This window comes from Nycticebus coucang, chromosome 5 (assembly GCF_027406575.1).
Source record: "Nycticebus coucang isolate mNycCou1 chromosome 5, mNycCou1.pri, whole genome shotgun sequence".
In the NCBI taxonomy this organism is placed as follows: domain Eukaryota; kingdom Metazoa; phylum Chordata; class Mammalia; order Primates; family Lorisidae; genus Nycticebus; species Nycticebus coucang.
In genome coordinates, this window is record NC_069784.1 from 118,465,393 (window position 1) to 118,488,508 (window position 23,116).

General features: G+C 36.7%; 1 protein-coding gene across 1 annotated transcript; it reads left to right on the forward strand.

Annotated features, from left to right (window-relative positions):
• The first annotated feature begins 18,138 nt into the window (after positions 1-18,138).
• On the forward strand, positions 18,139-20,574 carry GJE1 (gap junction protein epsilon 1). The gene is given in 8 exon segments (XM_053590614.1): positions 18,139-18,177; positions 19,465-19,489; positions 19,492-19,529; positions 19,532-19,648; positions 20,179-20,238; positions 20,240-20,400; positions 20,402-20,525; positions 20,527-20,574. Coding segments are annotated over 8 exon segments (612 nt in total).
• The last annotated feature ends 2,542 nt before the right edge of the window (positions 20,575-23,116 follow it).

The window sequence follows — 23,116 nt, forward strand, 5'->3', positions numbered from 1 at the left end:
ATCATCTCTACACTATTTTATATTCTTTTCTTTTTTTCAAGTAACTAGGTGGCTTTGACTTTTTTGTGGCTAGTAATCTGATTTTTTCACAAATTGGCTTTCATAAAATGGACATTATTCTCCTTAATTGAATGGAAATGATGGATCATGGTAACAAGTCTCTTTTTCAGAATTTATCATAACTTTACAACAAGGTCAGAGCATTAATAAGATGCTACCTTCCTCAGATCTATTTTCTCTCTCTGGGTTTGTGTGTCTGTATGGGTGTAGTGGATGCCAAGAATAGAAGAAAATAAGATCAGAGTTCAAGAAATGTAGTCCTGCTAATATTTAAGAAGTATGGACTTGACAATAATCCCAATAACACAAATACTGGGATTGGCTTCCATTCATTTGTGTATGCAATAATGTTTATAATAATAAGGTCACCACTTTGGAAAGAAGTTTGGAGAATGCTTAAGGAACTAAAAGTAGACCTACCATTTGATCCTACAATTCCTCTACTAGGTATATACCTAGATGACCAAAAATTATTTTACAACAAATACATGCACCAGAATGTTTATTGCAGCCCAATTCATAATAGCCAAGACATGGAAACACTCAAGTGCCCACTGACCTATGAATGGATTAACAAATTGTGGTATATGTACACCATGGAATACTATGCAGCCATAAAAAGGATGGAGACTTCACATCTCTTATGTTTACCTGGATGGAGCTGGAACATATTCTTCTTAGTAAAGTATCTCAAGAATAGGGGGGGAAGTATCCAATGTACTCAATACCACTATGAAATGAATACATAATCACCTACACACTCATATGAATGGCAAAAAATAACCATAGTCCAGAAAGTAGAAGGGAAGAGGAGAGAGAGGGAAGGGGAGGGGGTATATAGAAGGAGGGAGGGTATTTGGGAGGATATCACCTAATGTGCATGATGCAATGGTACATTTCAAAACTATTAAGAAATGAGTATACATTTCAAAACTATTAAGAAATGAGTGATGGGAGGCGGAGAAAGATGGTGGCCGTGTAACAGCTTCCTTGCATCTGGGCACTGTGAGTCTGGGGAGATACGACTCCAGGCATCTCTGGCTGGTGGGATCTGCCTATCATCACCCCTGTGAGGACACAGTGAGTCAGCAAGAGACTTCTGGACCCCAAGAGGAGGACTAAAACAGTGGAAAACCGGCAAGTGGTCGCGTGTGTTCAATCCGTCTAAACCCGCCCGCAACTGTAAGTTCAGTAGCAGCGAGACTGCAAACCAGAAAGGCCTTACCTGTGAACTGTTTTGGTGTCTTTGGACTTGGCACTCTATTGAACTGCCTTGGGGAGAGCCTGAGCGGGAGTGTGGAGAAATTTGGCTGTTGTCTAGGGCCCCAGTCTGAGCTGCTGAGCCAGACGGAGCTAATAGTGTTTGGCTGTGGGACACAGGGAGCCATTGTGAGCGATCTGCCCCGGCAAGCTCTGCCCTCAGGGTCGCAAATCTAGAATTGGGTGGGAGCTGGTAACCCAGCGACCAAGTAGCCTAAGGGCAGGGTCTGAGCCGCCTTGCAGCCCTAACCCTCAGGGGCAGAGTGAGACCAGTTTTGGCACACTGGGTAAGTGGATAGCCACTTCAGCAGTGATTCCAGAGACAAGTACTTCCCTGGGAAAGCTTCTGCTCAGCAAGTTTACAAGTTCAAAGTGCCTTTTAAGTGGGCTGAAGAGAGATTTAGGGTGTCTACCTGCTGGGGTTTGAGAAATCAGCAGCTTCCAGTCGTATCAGAACTGTGATTAACATCTCATACCCCAGAAGACCACGTGTTGCCCAGACAATATTCAATAACATATACATACTGCTTTGTTTTTGGTTGTTTGTTTTTTTTTTTCGTTTTTTTTGTTTATTTGTTTGTTTTGGTTTGGTTGTTTCTTTTTGTTTATTTTGATGCTGTTGATGTTGTTTTGTTTTTTAAGTTCAACCTTTTCCATACAGATCTTTTTCTTTCTCAATTTTTCTAGTTTAATCATAATTTCCCATTGCTGTCTTTTTCAATAATTAGACCTTCATTTTTGCTAGTGTTTCTACTGCTATTATGTGGTTTTTCACCCAATTTTATCCCATAAAATTTTCTGTTTGCTTGTTTTGGTTTGATTTATAGCATTTTTGTCTTTCCTCTCTACTTGGTGGAGGTGGGGTACTGTGTCTGATCAGGTTAGCAAAGAGCTGCTGACCTCAAGGACCACCCAACTGGGCACCCCCAGAAGGTGGGATTTTTTTAAGGTTGTGTCAAAGTACTCTATTGTACACCTATATTGCTCTGTCTCCCTCTTTCTGTGCCTCTCTTCTTTTTGTCAATATTCCTTTTACCCACCCCCTCAACTTTCTCTATTTTTCTTATCACTCGGTCCTCCTTTCTTTCATCCCATTTTTGCTCTTCCACCTTCTCACCCTTCTGGTCCTATAACCCTTAGTCCACAGGCACAAGAACTTAAAGAGCAAGAGGAGGTGAAAGGAAAATTAGGGCAAGGAAACAAATAAAAGAAATCACTCATGAGGAAGAATCAGCAGAAAACTCCAGGCAACATGAAGAACCAGTCCAGAACAACCCCACCAAGGGACCATGAGGTAGCTACTGCCGCGGACCGCCGGTCGATGGGCCTCAGTCCGAGGGTGCTCAGGGTGAACGGTACAGGTTGGTTGAAAGGTCGACGCAGGATAAATGACAGACTGCCACACAGCATGTGATGAAGGAAGCAGCTGTAAATTTTACTGAGAGTATATGTTGGTATTTATACATTTTCTTTCCAAGGTTCAAACAATGCAATCTTTATTTTGCTTATGCTTATAAATTATCTTTGTGTCTGCATATGCGGTTTATCATGCATTACATGTTTTCAAGGTTTTGCTCTCCGGAGGGAGGTGGTTTATCTTTTCAAGGTTTTGCTCTCCGGAGGGAGGTGGTTTATTTTTAACACCTGGTTACTTCCTCTTATCTAGGAATGTCAAGGCTTGTGACTTCTCTTAGCTCTGTAATTGTTCTCAGTTTCTTATAATTTCTTTTAAAAATAGCTGAACATATTCTTTTACGTATAATGCTTGACTACTTCTATATATATTTTCTATATATTTTTACTCTTATTAGTAACTATACTTTGATTCATAATTAATTGTTTGTTAAACATTAAACTACTCTATTGATTTGTATTACATATGAAAATTAGTGAAGTAAGATGTTTTTCTAAGTAAAGTTTTACTGCAGGTGGTGATAGTGTATGTCATGTTGGAACATCTTGTTTGCTGTGCCTGCATTGTCTCAAGTCACTGACATTTATGGTAGGGACGTGCTGTTGACCAGGCTTACTTGGAGCCACTGAGTCTGACACAGCCATTCTTGCTGTGCTTAATCTGGATCAGTAAACCACTGTGTTTATTCTTAAAATCTTATAGATTGTTTTGACAAGACAAACAAGTATTCAGCAACACATAAGAGTTTCTTAATAATATGCCATGTCCCTCATGAGATTGCGTCAAAAAACAGCATGCTAGGCAACATTTCTGTCGCTGTGCACACTGGAGGTGCTGGGGGCTTCGCTCCGAGGAGCACAGACCACCTTACCATGCGTTCTATAACGCGGACAGCGCCACCTCGCTGCGGCTTGTTGCCGAGGGTGCGGCAAGCTACTGCAGAGGATTCCACCTATAAAGAAACATTAGGAATGACAGAAAGGGAATTTAGAATACACATGTTGAAAACAATGAAAGAAATGATGGAAACAATGAAGGAAACTGCTAATAAAGTGGAAAATAACCAAAAGTAAATCCAAAAACAGAATCAAATCAGAGATGAACGATATGAAGAATATAGAAAGGATATAGCAGAGCTGAAGGAACTGAAACAGTCAATTAGGGAACTTAAAGATGCAATGGAAAGTATCAGCAATAGGTTAGACCATGCAGAAGAAAGAATTTCAGAGGTAGAAGACAAAGTTCTTGAGATAACTCAGATAGTAAAAGAGGCAGAAAAGAAGAGAGAGAAAGCAGAACGTTCCCTGTCAGAATTATGGGACTTTATGAAGCGTTCCAACATACAAGTTATAGGAATTCCAGAAGGGGAAGAAGAATGCCCCAGAGGAATGGAAGCCACACTAGAGAATATTATAAAAGAAAATTTCCCAAATATCACCAAAGATTCTGACACACTGCTTTCAGAGGGATATCGGACCCCAGGTCGCCTGAACTCTAACCGAGCTTCTCCAAGACACATTGTGATGAACCTATCCAAAGTCATGACAAAAGAAAAGATTCTGCAAGCTGCCAGGAGTAAGCACCAGTTGACCTACAGGGGCAAATCCATCACAGTGACCGCAGACTTCTCTAATGAAACTTTCCAAGCAAGAAGACAATGGTCATCTACCTTTAATCTACTTAAACAGAACAATTTCCAGCCCAGAATTCTGTACCCTGCTAAGCTAAGCTTCAAAATTGATGGAGAAATCAAATCATTTACGGATATACAAACATTGAGGAAATTCGCCACAACAAGACCAGCTCTACAGGAAATACTTCAACCTGTTCTGCACACTGACCACCACAATGGATCAGCAGCAAAGTAAGAACTCAGAAATTAAAGGACAGAACCTAACCTCCACACTGATGCAAAAGATAAAACTAAGCAATGGACTCTCACCAAATAAGATGAATAGAATACTACCACACTTATCAATTATCTCAATAAATATTAATGGCTTGAATTCCCCACTGAAGAGACATAGATTGGCTGACTGGATTAAAAAAACACAAGCCATCCATTTGCTGTCTGCAAGAAACACACCTGGCTTCAAAAGACAAATTAAAGCTCCGAGTCAAGGGTTGGAAGACAATTTTTCAGGCAAATGGAATTCAGAAGAAAAGAGGAGTTGCAATCTTATTTTCAGATACATGTGGATTTAAAGCAACTAAAGTCAAAAAAGACAAAGATGGTCACTTTATATTGGTCAAGGGAAAACTACAACAAGAAGACATTTCAATTCTAAATATTTATGCACCCAATTTAAATGCTCCCAGATTCTTGAAGCGACCTTACTTAGTCTGATATCTGATAATACCATCATAACAGGGGACTTTAACACTCCTCTTACAGAGCTGGACAGATCCTCTAAACAGAAATTAAACAGAGATATAAGAGATTTAAATGAGACCCTAGAACAACTGTGCCTGATAGACGCATATAGAACACTCCACCCCAAGGACAAAGAATATACATTCTTCTCATCACCCCATGGAACATTCTCCAAAATTGATCATATCCTGGGACACGAAACAAATATCAACAGAATCAAAAGAATTGAAATTTTACCTTGTATCTTCTCAGACCATAAGGCACTAAAGGTGGAACTCAACTCTAACAAAAATGCTCGACCCCACCCAAAGGCATGGAAATTAAACAATCTTCTGTTGAATAACAGATGGGTGAAGGAAGAAATAAAACAGGAAATCATTAACTTCCTTGAGCATAACAACAATGAAGACACAAGCTACCAAAACCTGTGGGATACTGCAAAAGCAGTTTTGAGAGGAAAATTCATCACTTTAGATGCCTACATTCGAAAAACAGAAAGAGAGTACATCAACAATCTCACAAGAGATCTTATGGAATTGGAAAAAGAAGAACAATCTAAGCCTAAACTCAGTAGAAGAAAAGAAATCTCCAAAATCAAATCAGAGATCAATGAAATTGAAAACAAAAGAATCATTCAGAAAATTAATGAAACAAGAAGTTGGTTTTTTGAAAAAATAAATAAAATAGATAAACCATTGGCCAGACTAACGAGGAATAGAAAAGTAAAATCTCTAGTAATCTCAATCAGAAATGATAAAGGGGAAATAACAACTGATCACACAGAGATACAAGAGATCATCTCTGAATACTACCAGAAACTCTATGCCCAGAAATTTGACAATGTGAAGGAAATGGATCAATATTTGGAATCACACCATCTCCCTAGACTCAGCCAGGAAGAAATAGAGCTCCTGAACAGACCAATTTCAAGCACTGAGATCAAAGAAACAATAAAAAATCTTCCAACCAAAAAATGCCCTGGTCCAGATGGCTTCACTCCAGAATTCTATCAAACCTTCAAGGAAGAGCTTATTCCTCTACTGCAGAAATTATTCCAAAAAATTGAGGAAGAAGGAATCTTCCCCAATATATTCTATGAAGCAAACATCACCCTGATACCAAAACCAGGAAAAGACCCAAACAAAAAGGAGAATTTCAGACCAATCTCACTCATGAATATAGATGCAAAAATTCTCAACAAAATCCTAGCCAATAGATTACAGCTTATCATCAAAAAAGTCATTCATCATGATCAAGTAGGCTTCATCCCAGGGATGCAAGGCTGGTTTAACATACGCAAGTCCATAAACGTTATCCACCATATTAACAGAGGCAAAAATAAAGATCACATGATCCTCTCAATAGATGCAGAAAAAGCATTTGATAAAATCCAGCATCCTTTTCTAATTAGAACACTGAAGAGTAAGGCATAGGTGGCACATTTCTAAAACTGATTGAAGCTATCTATGACAAACCCACAGCCAATATTTTACTGAATGGAGTAAAACTGAAAGCTTTTCCTCTTAGAACTGGAAGCAGACAAGGTTGTCCTCTGTCACCTTTACTATTCGATGTAGTGCTGGAAGTTCTAGCCAATACAATTAGGCAAGACAAGGAAATAAAGGGAATCCAAATGGGATCAGAGGAGGTCAAACTCTCCCTCTTTGCTGACGACATGATCTTATACTTAGAGAACCCCAAAGACTCAACCACAAGACTCCTAGAAGTCATCAAAAAATACAGTAATGTCTCAGGATATAAAATCAATGTCCACAAGTCAGTAGCCTTGGTATACACCAATAACAGTCAAGATGAGAAGCTAATTAAGGACACAACTCCCTTCACCATAGTTTCAAAGAAAATGAAATACCTAGGAATATACCTAACAAAGGAGGTGAAGGACCTCTATAAAGAAAACTATGAAATCCTCAGAAAGGAAATAGCAGAGGATATTAACAAATGGAAGAACATACCATGCTCATGGATGGGAAGAATCAACATTGTTAAAATGTCTATACTTCCCAAAGCAATCTACCTATTCAATGCCATTCCTATCAAAATACCAACATCGTACTTTCAAGATTTGGAAAAAATGATTCTGCACTTTGTATGGAACCAGAAAAAATCCCGTATAGCTAAGGCAGTTCTTAGTAACAAAAATAAAGCTGGGGGCATCAGCATACCAGATTTTAGTCTGTACTACAAAGCCATAGTACTCAAGACAGCATGGTACTGGCACAAAAAGAGAGACATAGACATTTGGAATCGAATTGAAAACCAAGAAATGAAACTAACATCTTACAACCAACTAATCTTCGATAAACCAAACAAGAACATACCTTGGGGGAAAGACTCCCTATTCAATAAATGGTGTTGGGAGAACTGGATGTCTACATGTAAAAGATTGAAACTGGACCCACACCTTTCCCCACTCACAAAAATTGATTCAAGATGGATAAAGGACTTAAATTTAAGGCATGAAACAATAAAAATCCTCCAAGAAAGCATAGGAAAAACACTGGAAGATATTGGCCTGGGGAAAGACTTCATGAAGAAGACTGCCATGGCAATTGCAACAACAACAAAAATAAACAAATGGGACTTCATTGAACTGAAAAGCTTCTGTAGAGCTAAGGAGACAATAACCAAAGCAAAGAGACAACCTACACAATGGGAAAGGATATTTGCATATTTTCAATCAGACAAAAGCTTGATAACCAGGATCTATAAAGAACTCAAATTAATCCACGTAAAAAAAGCCAACAATCCCATATATCAATGGGCAAGAGACATGAATAGAACCTTCTCTAAAGATGACAGACAAATGGCTAACAAACACATGAAAAAATGTTCATCATCTCTATATATTAGAGAAATGCAAATCAAAACAACCCTGAGATATCATCTAACCCCAGTGAGAATGGCCCACATCACAAAATCTCAAAACTGCAGATGCTGGCGTGGATGTGGAGAGAAGGGAACACTTTTACACTGCTGGTGGGACTGCAAACTAGTACAACCTTTCTGGAAGGAAGTATGGAGAAACCTCAAAGCACTCAAGGTAGACCTCCCATTTGATCCTGCAATCCCATTACTGGGCATCTACCCATTAGGAAAAAAAATCCTTTTATCATAAGGACACTTGTACTAGACTGTTTATTGCAGCTCAATTTACAATCGCCAAAATGTGGAAACAGCCTAAATGCCCAGCAACCCAGGAATGGATTAACAAGCTGTGGTAAATGTACACCATGGAATACTATTCAGCCATTAAAAAAAATGGAGACTTTACATCTTTCATATTAACCTGGATGGACGTGGAAGACATTATTCTTAGTAAAGCATCACAAGAATGGAGAAGCATGAATCCTATGTACTCAATTTTGATATGAGGACAATTAATGACAATTAAGGTTATGGGGGGGGAAGCAGAAAGAGGGACGGAGGGAGGGAGGTGGGGCCTTGGTGTGTGTCACACTTTATGGGGGCAAGACATGATTGCAAGAGGGACTTTACCTAACAATTGCAATCAGAGTAACCTGGCTTATTGTACCCTCAATGAATCCTCAACAATAAAAAAATAAATAAATAAAATAAAATAAATAAAATTACATAAAAAAAAGAAATGAGTGATGGATGTGTTACTCAGTTCAATGTAAGCATTTCACATTGTATACCAAAGCAGTACACTGAACTCCATAAATGCATCAATGTAAAAAGTTATGATTTAATAAAAAATAATAAAAATATAATAATAAAATACTGAAAAAAATAATAATAAGGTCACCAAAGGTCACCAAGACATGTATAGAAACTCACTACACCTTGAACAGTATATACCACTAATACATAAAGCTGGGAAAATGACTTCTTCTGAAACTATCAGAGACTGTGTGATGGTTTTCATAGTTTTAGTTCATATAATTCATAAACTCCAAATAACTATACTCAGTAACATGTTAATATAATCATCTCACATATGGTTTTATATTTTGCCAGCTCCAGTTCATCAGCATCCCAAGTTTCATATTAGCACTTTAAATGAGTGTATTGCAATACTCCTAAGTGGGAATTCATGGAAAAATGGACATTCCATTTTCCTTATAAAAGAGAGCAAAGTGTTTTACAAATTAGGTGTTCACAACAGGGAAAGACATTAATCGGCTTTCAAAAGCTAAATTTGTCTCTAGCCCATTATAATTCAAAGCAGTGAGTTTTCCCTGGTAACATGTCACAAAAGAAATAAGGAATGGAAGTTCTAATTATAGCCCAGCAATTTGGCGTGAGGTTTCAATTAATTAATCCGGAGTTTATGCACCCAAGACTGATTATATGCACTACAGTTCAATTCCACAACCATTTCATAAATTAAAGAAATGCTATGTGTTTCAATAATACAGAGTATGAGCCAGTAGATACTGACATAGGGAAGCAGTCAGAGGATACTGCTTTGCTAAACGTAAAGCAATCATTAATTTTCTCCACACTAAAGCATGAGACAAAAGTATTTGCAATTACTTGTATTGCAATTACATTGTATTAAAAATGAAACATAATGAAAAAACATTAAAAAGGAGTACAAAGAGGGTCACTTACCTTTGAAACCCTATCAAGCAATCCTACATACATATGATCAGATTCCTGCAAGAGGAGAGAGGGGAAAAATACTTATCTGAAGAAATAATGGCTGATTGTGTTTTCCAAAATTTGTTGCAAACAAATCCGCAGATCCAGACAGCTCCAGAAATCTCAAGCAGATGAGGAAACTGAGGCTTAAGAGTTGGTAGGTAATTTTCCAAGGCTTTTTCATTACAAATCATGTGATTCAGATCCATGTTGCTGATTCAAGAACCAGAGTTTTTACCCATTTGTTACATTTTCTCCAAAGCTGGATAGAATAAGTCTGGTTTCCATATAAGAGTGAAAATATTATTTATGAAGAAACCAGTACGTCTCAGACACTGCATGAGTTATTATCTCATGTACTCTCTCATTCAATTGTACGTTCCTCATAGGTAAGAATTATTTTCTCATTTTACAGCTGGAAAAACTGAAACTAGCAGGATAAACATAGTGAGCTTAACTAATTGCCATTAAAAGTGGAAAAATACACCTAAACTCAGGTCTTCTGGATTTAAAAGCAGTGCTCTGCTATGGCACCTAGATGCATGAATGGGATATCAAAAAAATAGTTACATGTGTTACGCAACTGGAAATCATACAGGTTAATATTTGAAATATGAACTCATTGAAAAGGAAGGAAAATAAGGCCTTTAATTAGATCTGGCAATTGCTGGCACCATCCAAATTATTAACAATAAATCTCAGAACTAATAACTCATAACTCGAAGTATGGTGGTAAGTCTTGGAATCATGAAACCATAGACTTGTGAAATTACTTACAGATCACAGAATCTAATACCTTTTTTTTTGGAGAAATGGAAACACACCCCAACAGGTTAAATCGTTTGCCCAAAAATAACACCATTGGTTATTGACCCTTTCTACTAAGCCAGTCCCCATTCCATTCCAGAAAATATGAATTATTCATGCAGAAAGACAAACACAATTTTGGCAGGTCAGAGATTTCAGTGAGATGTGAATTGGTTAAGGGTTGTGATTTATGAATCTAGGCAGCTATCCAGATTGCCTTATCTGAGCTGTCCTTCTGTGAAACACATGATTGTGAGTACGTAAATTGACATCTATTCCACCCCATTCTACAGTCATTGGTTATCTCATGAGGAATAGGATAAATTACTCTGACACAATACAAAATACTGAGAATCAATGAATATTAGAGAGAAAAGCTGTATAGGAATCATATCCTCTTGTTTGCCAGTTGCAAAATAAGCCAAGATAGTTTGTGACCTACTAGGAAGAATTAAATGTAAATCATGCCTTCTTTCATCTAGTTTTGTTTGTTTGTGTTTTGAGAGAGAGAGGGACTCCCACTCTGTTGCCCAGGCTAGAGTGTCATGTCATCAGGCTAGCTCACGGCAACCTCGAACTCCTGAGTTCAAGTGGATCCTCCTGCCTCAGCCACCCTAGTAGCTGGGATTATAGGAGCCTGCCACAATGCCTGACCAATATTTCTATTTTTCTTAAGTAAATATGGGTCCTCTCTGTTGTTCAGGGTGTGCTAAAACTCCTGAGATCAAGGGATTTTCCAGCCTTGGCCTCCAGAGTGCTAGGATTACAGGATTGAGCCACCATGCCTGACCAGATTTTTCTTTTTAATGGCTTAATAATACTCTACTATGTGTGTATTATGTATACATTCACCCATAGATTGACATCATTTAGTTTTTTCATATTTAGACTATTATTGAATAATGCTGCAATGAATATGAGGATGCAGATAGTTCTACAAGATAATGATTTCATTCCTTTTGAGTACATATCCAGAAATGGGATTTCTAGAATTATTAAGATAGCTCTATTTTTATTTTTGTGAAGTCCTTGCACCGTTTTTCATAATAGCTGTATTAATTTATATTTTCACCAGCAGCGTACAAAGGGTTCCCTTTTCTCAATAATCTTTGCAACACTCATCTTTGGTTTTTTGGTAATAGCCATTATAATAGGTGTGGATTGATATTTCACTGTGATTTTGATTTAAATTCTCTGATAATTAGTGATGTTGCTTTTTCATATACTTTTTGGCCATTAGTGTGTCTTCTTTTGAGAATTGTCTATTCAGGTCCTTTACCCATTTTTAATCAGATTATTATTACTTGCTATTGAGCCGTATGAGTTCTTTATATATTTTGGATATTAACTCATTACCAGATAAATAGTTCACAAATATGTTCTTGCAATCTGTAGGTTGCTTTCTACTCTGTTAATCATTTCTTTTGATATGCAGAAGCATTTTAGTTTGATGAAATATCATTTACTGTTTCTGTTTCTCTTGCCTGGATTTTAGTGTCATATCCAAAAATTCATGCTCAAACCAATGTTGAGAAGCTTTTTCCTTGTGTTCCTTCTAATAATTTTCTTCTAGTAGTTTTTCATAGTTGCAGGTCTTACAGTTAAGTGTTTCATTCATTTTGAGTTAATTTTTGTATATGATGTGAGATAAAGGTCCAACTTCATTCTTCTATGTGTGGACATCCAGTTTCTCATCATCTTTTATTAAAGAGACTATAATTTCCCCATTATGTTTTCTTGACATTCTGGTTGTGCATCAATTAACCATATATTTGTGGATTTATCTGGTGGCTCCCTATTCTTTTCCATTGGTTTATAATTTGTTTTTATGCAAATTTCATACTGCTTTGAGTAATATGTCATCAGGCATATTACTGTAATACATTTTGAAAACAGAAAGCGTGATGCCTCTAACTTGTTTTTCATGCTCAAGATTGCTTGGAATATTTGGAATCCTTTGTAGTTCCATATGAATTTTAGGATTGTTTTTTCTACTTATTTAAAAAATGTCACTGGGATTTTGACAGAGAAAGTATTGAATCTATAGATCATTTTAGGTAGTGTAGACATTTTAACAATATTAAGTCTCCCAGTTCATGAACACAAGTCTTTCCATTTATCTATTTCTTCTTTAATTTTCTTCATCAATGTTTTTATAACTTTCATTGTACAAGTCTTTCATTTTCTTGGTTCAGTTTATCCTGAAGTATTTTATTATTTTTATCATTATGCTGAGTGGGGTTGTCTTGTTAATTCCCTTTTCAGATAGCTTGTTGTTTGTGTACAGAAATGCCACTGATTTTGTGTTAACTTTGTGTCCTGCACTTTTACTGAATTTGTTAGTTCCAACGTCTTTTGGTGTGGTCTTTAGTGGGTCCAACTTATATCACTATGTTGTCTTCAAACAGAGATAATTTTACTTCTTCTTTTCTGATTTGGATGCTTTCTTTCTTTCCTCCTTTCATTTTTCTGTCCCTTCCTTCTTCTCCTCCTCGTCCTCCTTTTTTGACCAATTTCCCTGGTTAGAACTTCCAGTACTATGTTAAACAGAAGTGACAAAAGGGGCCATGCCTATTTTGTACAGGGCCTTAGAGGAAAAACTTCCCATTTTTCTCCTTTGAATACAATGTTAGATGTGGGTTTTTCATATACAGCCTTTATTGTATTGAGTTAAATTACTTGTATGCTTAATTTGTTGCAAATGTTTATCATAAATTGATGTTGGATTTGTCAAATACTTTTTCTATGTCCATTGAGGTGATCCTATCTTTTTTAATCTTTCCTTTTGTTAATGTAATGTATTACATCAACTGATTTTCATGTTAAACAATCCTTGGGTCCCCAGGATAAATCCCACTGGGGTGTAATCCTTCCAATGTGCGGTTGAATTTGATTTGTTAGCATTTTATCAAGGGTCTTTGTATCTATGCTCCTTAAGGATGTTACCGTGCACTTTTTCTTTGTTTGTTATTTTCCTGTGGTATTTCTGTCTGGCTTTGGTATCAGAGTGAAGCCGGCCTCATAAAATGGGTTTGAAAGTACTCCCTCTTTTTCTATTTTTTTTTTTTAGAGGTATTTAACAATGGTCAGAATTAATTCTTTCTTGAATATTTGGTAACCTGCTTTCAAAGCACTAAGTTAGAACAGAGGGTGCTGTTAATCCATGTAATATATAGTATAACATTTGTAGATTTATTTTCACATGTTAGTAACCATGCATGATGCTTTTGCACACTGATATTTCTTTCAAATCTATTTTCAGTTCTACACAAAATTAGAGGTTTATCCCCCTTATGGTTTAGACAACAGTCTTAAATGTTTTTAAAATCAGACAAAAATTTCAGGACACCAATAATGTCTGTCAAAACATTATACATGACTCACAGGGTTTAGTACAATAGTGATCAATAAATGTCAACAATTTTTTTGTACTACTAGTAGTAATAGTATATCTGAGCTTGTTTTTTCCCCCTTTATTTGCAATTGAATACCTTGAACAAGTTTAAGGAAGCAAACTAGTATTTTTACCTCCAGTTTTAGTCCACTTACTCAGGAAATTTAAGAAAGTATCCTAGCCACATTAAGAATCTTTAGGGCTGGGTGAGCAGAGGTAGATTTTAATAATTAAATTTACTCAAAGCTTCTCTGGTGTTCTATCCCACTAGTCTTAGCTGAGCAGAAGTGTTGTGGTATCTTAACAGACTATAAAAAAAGGAAATTCCCTTTGCAAGTAGATTATACAAGACAGGAGGAGACAGGAGAGACACTGAAAACAGCCATGGGACTTACATATGTTATTCATTCTTCCTCAAGGCACTCTCGCTCCGGCCAACACAAAAGTTCTTTAAACCGAAGAAAGAAGTGATTCTTTTTTGCTTAAGAAGGATCTTTAATTTATTAATATTTTCTAGTCTGTATAATATAGAAAAATTAAAGAAAATAATAGGGGTTTCAGGCTCTCGTTGAGGACAGGAGAAATGTTCTTCAGATCCTTTAATAATCTATATAAACAATCATTTGAGGTAAACAGTATTGTCATCCCCATATGAAGAAAATGAGATTTAAGGGTGGGAAATAATTTGCCTGAGATCTCAAATCTCTGATTCCAGAACCCTGTGCTCCTTCCTGCTAGACTGATGCCATTCGTTTATGCGATGGCCTTGGTGTTTCTCACCCACTTCCCCGGTATATACTAGGTTAGTGTGGTTCTCTGCTTGGCCCTTCCTCTTCACATAGAGATCTGACCAGGAGTATGGGATAAGAGCCAAGCTCTGCAACACCATCCAGCTGCGTCTACCCCCAAAATCAACTGAGCTCTTCACAAGAGAAAATGAGAATGTCTAAGTTGATGTCCCCCTTAATTTCCCATGTTTCAGGATCCCAGAAACCAACCTAGATTGCCTTGTGAAAACGTCTTTTTGCAAGCAAAATTTTTAAAAGTATAGAAGAGTCAGGAACTGTTACATGGGATTTTTTTTTTCTTTCTTGCCAGTCTCCTTGATCAGTAAAATTTCTAATACAGGAAATGGTCTTACAGTAAAAGTCATATCAATGGTTTGGCTACAATGTCTTTGACAAGACTTTTTAAATACTTAACGCATGATTAATGACCACCTCAATCAGACAACAGGCTTCTAAAAAATCATAAAAGTAAGATCTCAGAAAATCCTAACCCCAAAACAGCAGTAAATATATACAAAGAGAGAAAGGTATGTCTTTAAAATAATTGCAAGACTCCTATTCAAACTAAGTGCATTAAATCTGGTACACAGAAGCTAAAAAATGATTATAAGTGTTATACCAGCAAAAGAACTATTAGTTTAGATTAAAAGGGCCAGATATCGGTCGAGTTATAAAAAAAAATAATTCTGCTTCTCCAACTTTTTTCCAACAAGAAGAGTCTGAGGAAGCTTTTTAGCTTCAAACACAGTCATTACTTTTCTTTATTAAATGAAAAATGGAAGGTACTTTCAGCTAAGAACAGAGGACGGAGCTACAGGTCATTGACAATAGTGGACTTGGGAACAACTTTTCTTAAGCAATAGGGTACAGAAGAGTGGGGAGCAGCTTCCAGGGAATAGTACTATGCCTTAATCATGGAACATTCCTTTCCTCTAGAGTAGAGACAACCGAAAATATTATTTTCTTCAAGATTTCAGAATTGTTATGAACCAGTGACAGTTGTATATTGTATATTCCTATTCTGCTTTTAGAGTGAAAGTGTCTATTTTAGTCATCCCGCCCCTCTAGCACCTTGTATATTGATGTCATGGGAAAGATAACTTTGCCTTTTGTTTCTGCAGAATCTGGATTAAGAGGAACTGTATCTGAGCCACATTCAGACATAATACAAATCACAAAACCCTCCATTTCAATCTTCATGCTGTAGTTTTTTTGTTTGTTTGTTTGTTTCGCAGTTTTTGGCTGGGGCTGGGTTTGAACCCACCACCTCCGGCATATGGAGCCAGCGCCCTACTCCTTTGAGCCACAGGCACTGCCCTGACATGCTGTAGTTTTGACATTCTGGAGTGATGGCAAAGACATGTAGGAAGGATATCAATATTTGGGACAGAGGACACGCTGTGATGTAATATGAAACTGGCCACAAACTTTTCTATTCCTTCACCCACACCTTTGCAAGGTGTCCTTACAGATCCATCCAGAGGTAGAAGCTCCTTATCAAATCTTTAGCAAGCATGAAGCAAGAAGAGGCCTGAACAGTGCTTGTGCCATTGTTGCTGCTTTTGGAAACATTCAACTATTAATATGTAAAGAAGCCTAGGTTGACACCCTAATTTAAATGCCCTACCAATTGCCATACATGTGAGTCCAGTCTTATCTACCTTATTTGGTGAGTTTATATTTCCTTTGGAAGGTAAGACTGGCCATACATCGTTTACTATCTAGTACTTTCATCCTGTAAGCGCATTTTCACAGAGATAAACAGTTATATTCTGCTCTTTACATGCCATAAATGTCGCAAAGACAGGCAGGAAGGCACTCCATAAGGAAAGACCACCATGATACAATATCCATAAGGACCACAACTATGTATCTAAGACTGACACTTTCTCAAAGAGATACCCTTCCTCAACCAAATCTTTATACATACTAAGGATGATATTTTGACCAACATATGCTTTATTCCCTTGTCTTATTACTCAATTGGATCCAAATGTGTAAGAGGAAGATCGGTATTATTTATTTGGCCCTTCATACATCCCAGCAGTGAAGACAATGCTGCATTTCTTCCGCAGGTGCAATTAAGGTTCAAGACAATTCTGTACATCCCTGACAGAAAACAGGAAAACTTTAATGTTTCTACAAGTCTGACACACTTGTATCCATTCATTACTGTTTGATGGTAGGAACTAAAGCAAGATTCCTTCATGCAAATGGTTGTTAGGACTTTTAGATGATCTTTCAGAGCAAGCAACACAAAGCAAACTGGATTTCTGATTCTGAAGAGATAAAAATGCATACTAATTTCTTTTATCAAATCATTCCGAGAGATTTTTGTTTTTTCCTTATCCAGCACTGCCCCATGCCTGTTGGTTACCAATACATGTGTGACACAGTCATCCTCCACTTGTGGAGATGAGCGATGGAGTGGTCTAGAGTTACAGCCTTTGGCAGATCACAAGAGAAAGAAAAATGAGAAAGGGAGGTGAAGAACGCATACATGATCAACCATTAGCTGTATGGTATAACAGGTGGATGTGAGATACCTAAGCTGGAAGGTAGTTACTCATCTGTCTTGGTTCCTATGGGTCCTCAGCACCCACAACAGTGCCTAACAGATGATGAAGCTACTGCAGGATGGAAAAAAAAAAAAAGATCAGAAAGATTGTTCTCAATTTTGTCCTAGATACTGGTACAAACAACCAAGGTAATCTACTACCAAAACTGCAGTTCCCTACCTTTTTCCTTAGAACAGAGACCTAATTGCAGATTTTTCTATGTCTGTGGCAAGCAGTCAGCAAATAGGCAAACATAGCAATACATCAGTTATTTCAAATGATGTGATAGCTGCCATCGCCTGTATTACAATTTCTTATAGTGCCCAGAAATTAAATTTATACTCTATGGAAGTAGACAATAAGGTATCAAGAAAGTATTCCATGTACTTATCTTTGAGGACACAACTAAACTAAAGCAAAATAATAAATAAATAAAAGTAGGTCATTTGAGATCTGAGGAGAAAACCCCAAGCCAATGGGTTCACTGATTTATACCTGCACAATTCTCAGGCAATTGCAGAGACACTGAGAGTTTACTGCCACTCTCTTTGCTGGTACTCTTGGCTTCCTGGCTGACTCATATTGAAGATGCAAATTAAGGGATGATTATATTGGCCACATGCTCCCTGCTTCTGTTTCTTTGTGTTTTCTTTTGGAAGAGAAGGGCAGAGATAGGAAAGCTGGGGCCCCAGAGATCTAAAAGAAAAGAAAGAGGAGGGGAGAGAAATTTGCAGTGATAAGTGATTTCTGCTGGAAAAGTCATGAAAGAAACTAAGAGCTTGATTCTGGCAAAAGCAAACTGGCAATGAGGGTCAAAAAATTAACCCATGTAATGCCTGCATAACATCTCCTGAGACATGTTACTAAACTACATAAAAAACTTCTAGGAAGGATGTGTGATACACACACACACACACACAAAATCAATTTTATGAGTCTTGTTTTTGTATTTTCACCTGATTTGCATGAGTCTGGATGAATAAGTTCCTTTACATATTTGGAGAACAATATAAATATAAACCATATACTTAAAAGTTATCTGGGGTGACAACTGTGGCTCAAAGGAGTAGGGCACCGGCCCCATATACCGGAGGTGGTGGGTTCAAACCCAGCCCTGGCCAAAAAAAAAAAAAAAGTTATCTGTATATAAAACTATAATTAGAAGAATTCAGGAAGTACCTTTTAGCTATTGGTGTTCTAAATTAGTTCACTCTCTCAATTCCATAATTAGGAAGTAGAAAAAATGTTGTAATGACAACTAAATAAAAATTATTTGGTTATTAAGGTAGTGTGTACATTTAGTTTAATACTGGATTTGTTATCTAATTTTCCAAAAGATTTTAAGGATTTTTTTTTTTTTATTGAGACAGAGTCTAACTCTGTTACCCTGAGTAGAGTTCTGTGACATAATAGTTCACAGCAACCTCAAACTCTTGGGCTCAAGCAATCCCCTTAACTCAATCTCCTGAGTAGCTAAAACTACAAGCACCCACCACCATGCCTGGCTAGTTCTCAAGAGCTCAAGCAAGGCACCCACTTTGGCCTCCCAGAAGGCTAGGATTACCAGAGTGAGCCACTGCACCCAGCCAGATTAAAAATTTCTTACAATTTTATTTCAAAGGAATTACAGGATCAGGAGATATTAATTGGTTTCAAAACTGCTTCAAATTTCCATAATTAACATATTTGATTAGCAACATGGACTTTTTGACTGATGCATTTCATAATTTAAGAGTGACAAGTAGAAATATCATAACAGGATTTGCATTTGATTTGATGATCTCTAAGAGTCTATCTTGCTTCAAACCTTCTTGAATCTTAAATTTTTTAAATGTGAACATTTTTTAAAATGTCCTTCTTTGATTTTTGTTTTTAGATCAACAGGTTAGGTTTGGCGCCCATAGCACAGTGGTTACAGCGCTAGCCACATACAACGAGGGTGGCTGGTTCAAACCCAGCCTGGACCAGCTAAAAAAAACAACAATGACAACTGCAACAAAATATAGCCAGGCATTGTGGTGGGCACCTATAGTCCCAGCTACTTTGGAGGCTGAGGCAAGAGAATCGCTTAAGCCTAAGAGTTTGAGGTTGCTGTGAGCTGTGACGCTACAGCACTCTACTAAGGGCAACATAGTGAGACCGTCTCAAAAAAAAAAAAAATATATATATATATATATTAACAGGTTAAACTTCCAGCGGTAATTGGTCAGTCCATACCATTTTCTTTGATTCTGTCTGAACATTCTTTTGGTGGGGGAACTAGGCTTTGCAGTCTATAGGCATGAGGCTTTGCAGTTCAGTTGTGTCCCAGACAAGAGAGAAAGAAATCTCTTCTGTTACCATCGGCTTAGGCCAATCCCTCCGCAAGTAAGCTTTTTCTGTGTGCATAAACAGTAACTCTACAACAAATACAGTTTATTTTCTTTTTAGCAAAATAATGCCATAAAAAGAGGCATCCTTAACAGGTATCATTTTGAAGATGGTGTTACTTTTTCATTAATTGGCTGTATATTTCAGATGAATGAATTTGAGTTGTTCAAGAGCTTCTTCTAACTCCAGCATTCTTTTAGATATTGATGTTACAATCATACTCCAGAACTATATGTGGAGTATAGAAATCAGGTAGCTACTAAAATAAACTACTTCACCATTATTAGTAATTGAACAGATAATGACAATAAAATGAGACTATATTTTCCCGTTTACTCTATGTGTAAAGCTTAAAACATGTCAGTAATTAAATGAGATGTTTGCTATTACTAACTTCATTATATCATTATAAAACTTTTATGAAACTTGGAATTTTTAAGTTAGCCAGTCTTGAGAGGTAGAGATTTTTTTAGTGTATTTTTAATTACATGTTGCTTAATTGATTAAGACGTTGTGACACACTTCAGGTTTTCTGGGCATTCCACCTGGTGATTGTTCTAGTTCCTGGAACTATTTTCCATCTTATTTCCATAAGCTGCATGTAAAAGCATTGATCAAGGATGTATTTTTCAAAAACCCATCTACACCATAATTTACATCCTCGCTGTTTTATTGAGAATTAGTCTACAGGTTATAGCATTTTGACTTCAGACTATCCTTGTTGATTTCCAAGTAAAATCTTTCCCTGTAGGATGATCTTAGGGGGAAAAAATTGACTACTAGAAAATGTATGGTTCTAGAACACTTGGAAAAGACCATTTTTCTCATTGCAGTGTATACATGTACTATAATTAAAATGGTATTATGTGCTGCTGGAGATTTTTGAGATCATATTTAGAGGACTATGCTTTCCATGTAGGTAATGAATGTAGGATTAATTAACCACCGTCATGCCACAGTTATGAATCAGTCGTTTGTATGTAGTTCTATCTTATTCAGTGAGTGCTACGATTACAAACATAAATGTCTGCTATGTAAATTGACCTCAGGGTCTGAAATTTATGCCTACTATGAAACATAATATTAAGTTCTAAGACAGAGATTCTTAAACAAACATTTCTTTCTATTTTAATTTTGTCACTTATTTTATTCAAAACTATACACAGAACTACTGTTACTTAAAACTAAACACAGAAGTGCAATTAATTCATTTATATAGTGCTTTTATAAAGTTCTTTGACACACACATCTTAACTGATCACAAGTTGTGGCCAGAAAAACCCTTATTATCTCTTCTACACAGAGTGAAAAATTGCTGCTTAGCGAGGTTAATTTATATGCCCAAAGTCACAAACCAGAGAAGAACCCACTTGTTTGTGTTTCCTTTCTACTGAGACATGCACTTTTAACTTTGAGGATGTAATTATATTTGCATTCATGTAAACTATAACTTATTTAAGCACAAAGGTTGTAAATTAATTATCAAAGAGTAATTCTATAGTTTGGTCATTAACTTGAAGAAATGGAGCGATTACATTTTAAAAATTATACTTATCCAGTTTCCTAGAAATTTTTAAAAATTAAATGCTATAGACATGTAGTTACCAAATAAATTTTTAAAATGCTATGGATAATATTGTGCATGATTTCCATATTTCTTGTTGAGAAAAACATACCCTCTATGCCATCCTATAACTATAGCTTCCATATTTAAGGTTATCAACAGGTAAAATGATGTTTAGACCTCCTCAATAGATATGAAATTATTTCAAAGACAACTTCATATCAATTTGGTGCATTTCCTTTTTATCTGCCTGCCTTACCAATGACCATCTTCATCTTATATCACTTAAAATCATATTATTACCTTACACTGGTGCCTTACGAGGGAAATAATTATAATCAAATACTATAGTTATAGTCAAATACTAAGATTTCAATTTTTTCTTAAGAATCATTCAGAATAATGATAATTCATGTTTATCATGAATTTCCAGATTTAAGATTTTTATCATTGACGCTTTCTCCACATAAAAGCATGGAGTAAAATCCAACTTATTTTTCTCCAACAAAAAGCTACTGAGCATCTATTATTTAATATGAACTGCATTAGGAGTTCATATGAAAAGGATAATTAAGATTTAGTACCTTCATAAAATCATATTCCAGGGAGTGGCCAAGTGGCATGCCAAGAGGCTGAAGACTGGTAAAAATAGCCCATCCTAAAAAAGAATAAATATTTATTCACTATCTTTGTTTAGTATTACTTTCCCTTGTTGCTAATGCACAGCAATAGTCTTTAATCTGATTTGTTCTTATTTTTAAATTCTCTATAGATAATACATCCCTTATTGCCTGCATCAAGGTGTGCTGCTCCCACCAATCCTCAAACATGCACTTCTCTGTCGTGGGTCATATGTTCCTGCATCTTTGCAAGGCTAGTATTTTCAACTGAATGTCAAGCATTGTGTATTTTACCTTATTAGGTACAGAATATTTTTCCTCTCATAAATATTCTTGAACTTTTTCTAGGAGACAGTTCAGTTACTTAGAAACAGAAGCTCCTTTCTGCTTTACTTTTAAGATTTCTTGGATTCAACTAGTGGTGTACTTACTGAAGGGCTCATGTTGGCCCATCCCTAAGGAAAAACCCTTCTGAGTTGTCTATCAGATGCCCCTTTGCTTGTTTGGAAATGTTATTCTGCCATTATTTTCAAATTCTTGAATACCACCCTCATGCTAGTTGACTTGTGATTGTGAGATAAACTGCTATTGCTACAGGAAGCAAATATTCATGCCGTCCAAGGAAAAAAAGCAAAAATGGGCAAAAGGCCATTCTTCTGGTTTATCTCAGGATTTTTCACAGGGAAGATCTTTTGTTCAAAAGACCCTACAGAAGATTTCCCAGTAACATCATTGCCTATTCACAGAGAGCAATGAACACCTTGCTTTATTCCTGTTTTGACAGTTCTGGGGAACTGTCAAAGTCTACCTCCTCATTAAGAGATTTTCCACTCCAGCTGTTAGGAACAGCAACTATTCTCAGTCCTGTGTGAATCTTGGGTATTGTTCCTTTTGATCCCTTCAGGTAGTTCTTTTCCTGGAAATGTATTTAAATATGTTACATCAGGTGGCTCACACCTGTAAATCTACTACTTTTAAGAAGCCAAGGCAGGTAGATTGCCTGAACTAAAGAGTTGGAGACCAGCCTTAGCAAAACAAGATCCCATCTCTACAAATAGAAAAACTAGCTGGGCATCATGGTGGGTGCCTGTATTCCCAGCTACTTGGGAGGTTGAGATAAGAGGATCACTTGAGTCCAAGAGTTTAAGGTTGCTGTGAGCTATGAGGTCACAGCACTCTACCCAGGGCTACTGAGTGAGACTCTGTCTCAAAAAAAAAAAAAAAGTAACACTAATCAAGACTCAGCTGAATGAAGACCCTCTGCAGATCTCTAAAGCTCTC